The following is a 1,955-nucleotide window of genomic DNA, read 5'->3' as shown; positions in this document are numbered from 1 at the left end:
CACACACACACACACACACACACACACACACACACACTTTGATTCTCCAGATGGGAGGCTAAAAAAAAACAAAAACTTTTTATCTCTTGTCTGGTAAGTTGCCTCCCTTTCAGCACAGCTTCACCCTGACGAGTAGTGTCGAAGCAGCCTGCCTCCTAAATGATTTTTAGATTTTGTGTTGGTACACTTGACAGTCTACCATGATGTTTCTGTTCTACTTAATACTGTAACACCGGACCATTCTAACAATTATTCTACTCGATGGGTGCCACTTTTAATTTTTACAACCAATAACAACGTGACCCTAACCTAAACCGTAACCCTATTGCTGACCAGAATCCAAACCCAAACCTTAACTATAACTGTAACCCTTACCAATGGATGTCATACTGTCCAGATGGTCAGTCAGGTAGATGGTTTAGTGGACTGGTGCTTTAGATTGCGTTGTTTGGAGCAGAAAACATTAACAGCCACAACAGCAAAAACATGACTGTCTCTCATTTCTGTGTACTTACAGACTGACCACTGGTGTTGGATGGGATGCCATATGGAGGGGGTCTCTGGCGACCTCTATGACCTCTGTGACCTTTGAACCCTGCCACGCCAACTGATGCACTGGGAGAGTTTGTGCCATCTCAGACTGACCACACCCGACGCGTGCCGTCATCCTTGATGACAGTGTTGTCCTGTCCCCTGTGCTCGCTGCTGAGGTCGTTGTTGCCAGGCCACATTCTACTGGCCACCGTGACGTGACAGCTGACCTGGATGGGAGATACGAAGACTGAGAAGAGAGACGTAGGACTGTGGCGCAGATCAGCCAGATACAGGATAAGTCTGCCGAGCTTGGTGCTTTTAAAAATATAGAGTTACTCAAAATTCGTCTGAATAACCTTTGTGTGAGTCTACACCAGCTTTGTTGGAATAAAAGCAGAGTTGTGTGTTGGGCAGTCTTGGTACTCACCTGTATGAATCTCAACTATTCCAAGATGATCTCAGTTGTTCTAAAGGATCTGAAGTGTTGACAAGGACTGAGATGTTGAATTGTTCTCTCACAGAAAAGTCTACACATAACAAGGGTCTGTTCCATTTCATCTCAGTTATCATAAATTATTATCCTCAAGAATCTCAGGCTCTCACTTCTGAAAATCCTGAATTGTGTTGGAAAGGGAAGTCGTAAAACAGGGAGCTTATTTGAATCTAAAATTGGATCTATGAGTAGGTTGTGTCGTCGATACAGTGCAACCAGCAGTCGTGAGTGGTGTGGGAGAGGGAACGATTCTGAGAGAAATCTCTGCACCTGAAGGGAAGAAAAAATATATACGAATTGTACGTGCGTTAGTGTGAAAGTGTAAGTGTGTACAAGCGGACAGTTCTTTGAGAGTATGGCATCTTGGGCGACGTGGGCCTGGTCGTCTGGTGGCTGGTGTAGGTGAGGAGGAGGAGGAGGAGGAGGAGGAAGCAGGATCTCGGAGGAGGGTGTTGGCGAGGCCTCTACCTGCCAGGGTAGCGAGCCAACATGTCGCTGTTACAGTGGCAGAAACTCAGCCCCTCTGAGTTCCAGCAGTTACAAGAGTACACATCATGTGAGTGGCCCTCTTTTCTTGATGTTGTTGTTGCTGTTGACCTATGAGACCTGTGGGTGGTTGGCGGGTGCTCTGGTGTGGTTTGCTCCTGCATTCCTATAAAAAAAACTGTCATCCTTACTTCTCCTTCTTTTTTATGTTTGTTACTCTCTTGTAACACTTCTATTCTTCGGCATTTATATGACCTAATTTTGATGCAAGTCCCGTAAAACGCTTACTAAAACTGAGACATTTTGTTGTTGTTGTTGTTGTTGTTGTTGTTGTTGTTGTTGTTGTTGTTGTTGTTGTTGTTGTTCTTCTTCTTCTTCTTCTTCTTCTTCTTCTTCTTCTTCTTCTTCTTCTCCTTCTCCTTCTCCTTCTCCTTCTCCTTCT

The 1,955-nt window shown here is 44.8% G+C and overlaps 1 protein-coding gene across 1 annotated transcript in view; it reads left to right on the top strand.

Annotated features, from left to right (window-relative positions):
• Positions 1-1,955, top strand: part of LOC101848997 (diacylglycerol kinase beta) — a gene marked incomplete in the record, with an annotated part of 103,134 nt that overhangs the window by 47,816 nt on the left and 53,363 nt on the right. Inside the window, 1 exon segment of the mRNA XM_035972252.1 lies at positions 518-1,583. Within this exon segment, the coding sequence (XP_035828145.1) occupies positions 1,517-1,583 (67 nt within the window).

The sequence above is a fragment of the Aplysia californica genome, unplaced genomic scaffold (genome assembly GCF_000002075.1).
Source record: "Aplysia californica isolate F4 #8 unplaced genomic scaffold, AplCal3.0 scaffold00625, whole genome shotgun sequence".
NCBI lineage: Eukaryota > Metazoa > Mollusca > Gastropoda > Aplysiida > Aplysiidae > Aplysia > Aplysia californica.
Note: the sequence above shows the minus strand (reverse complement) of the source record. Positions and strands in the feature narration are given on the sequence as shown.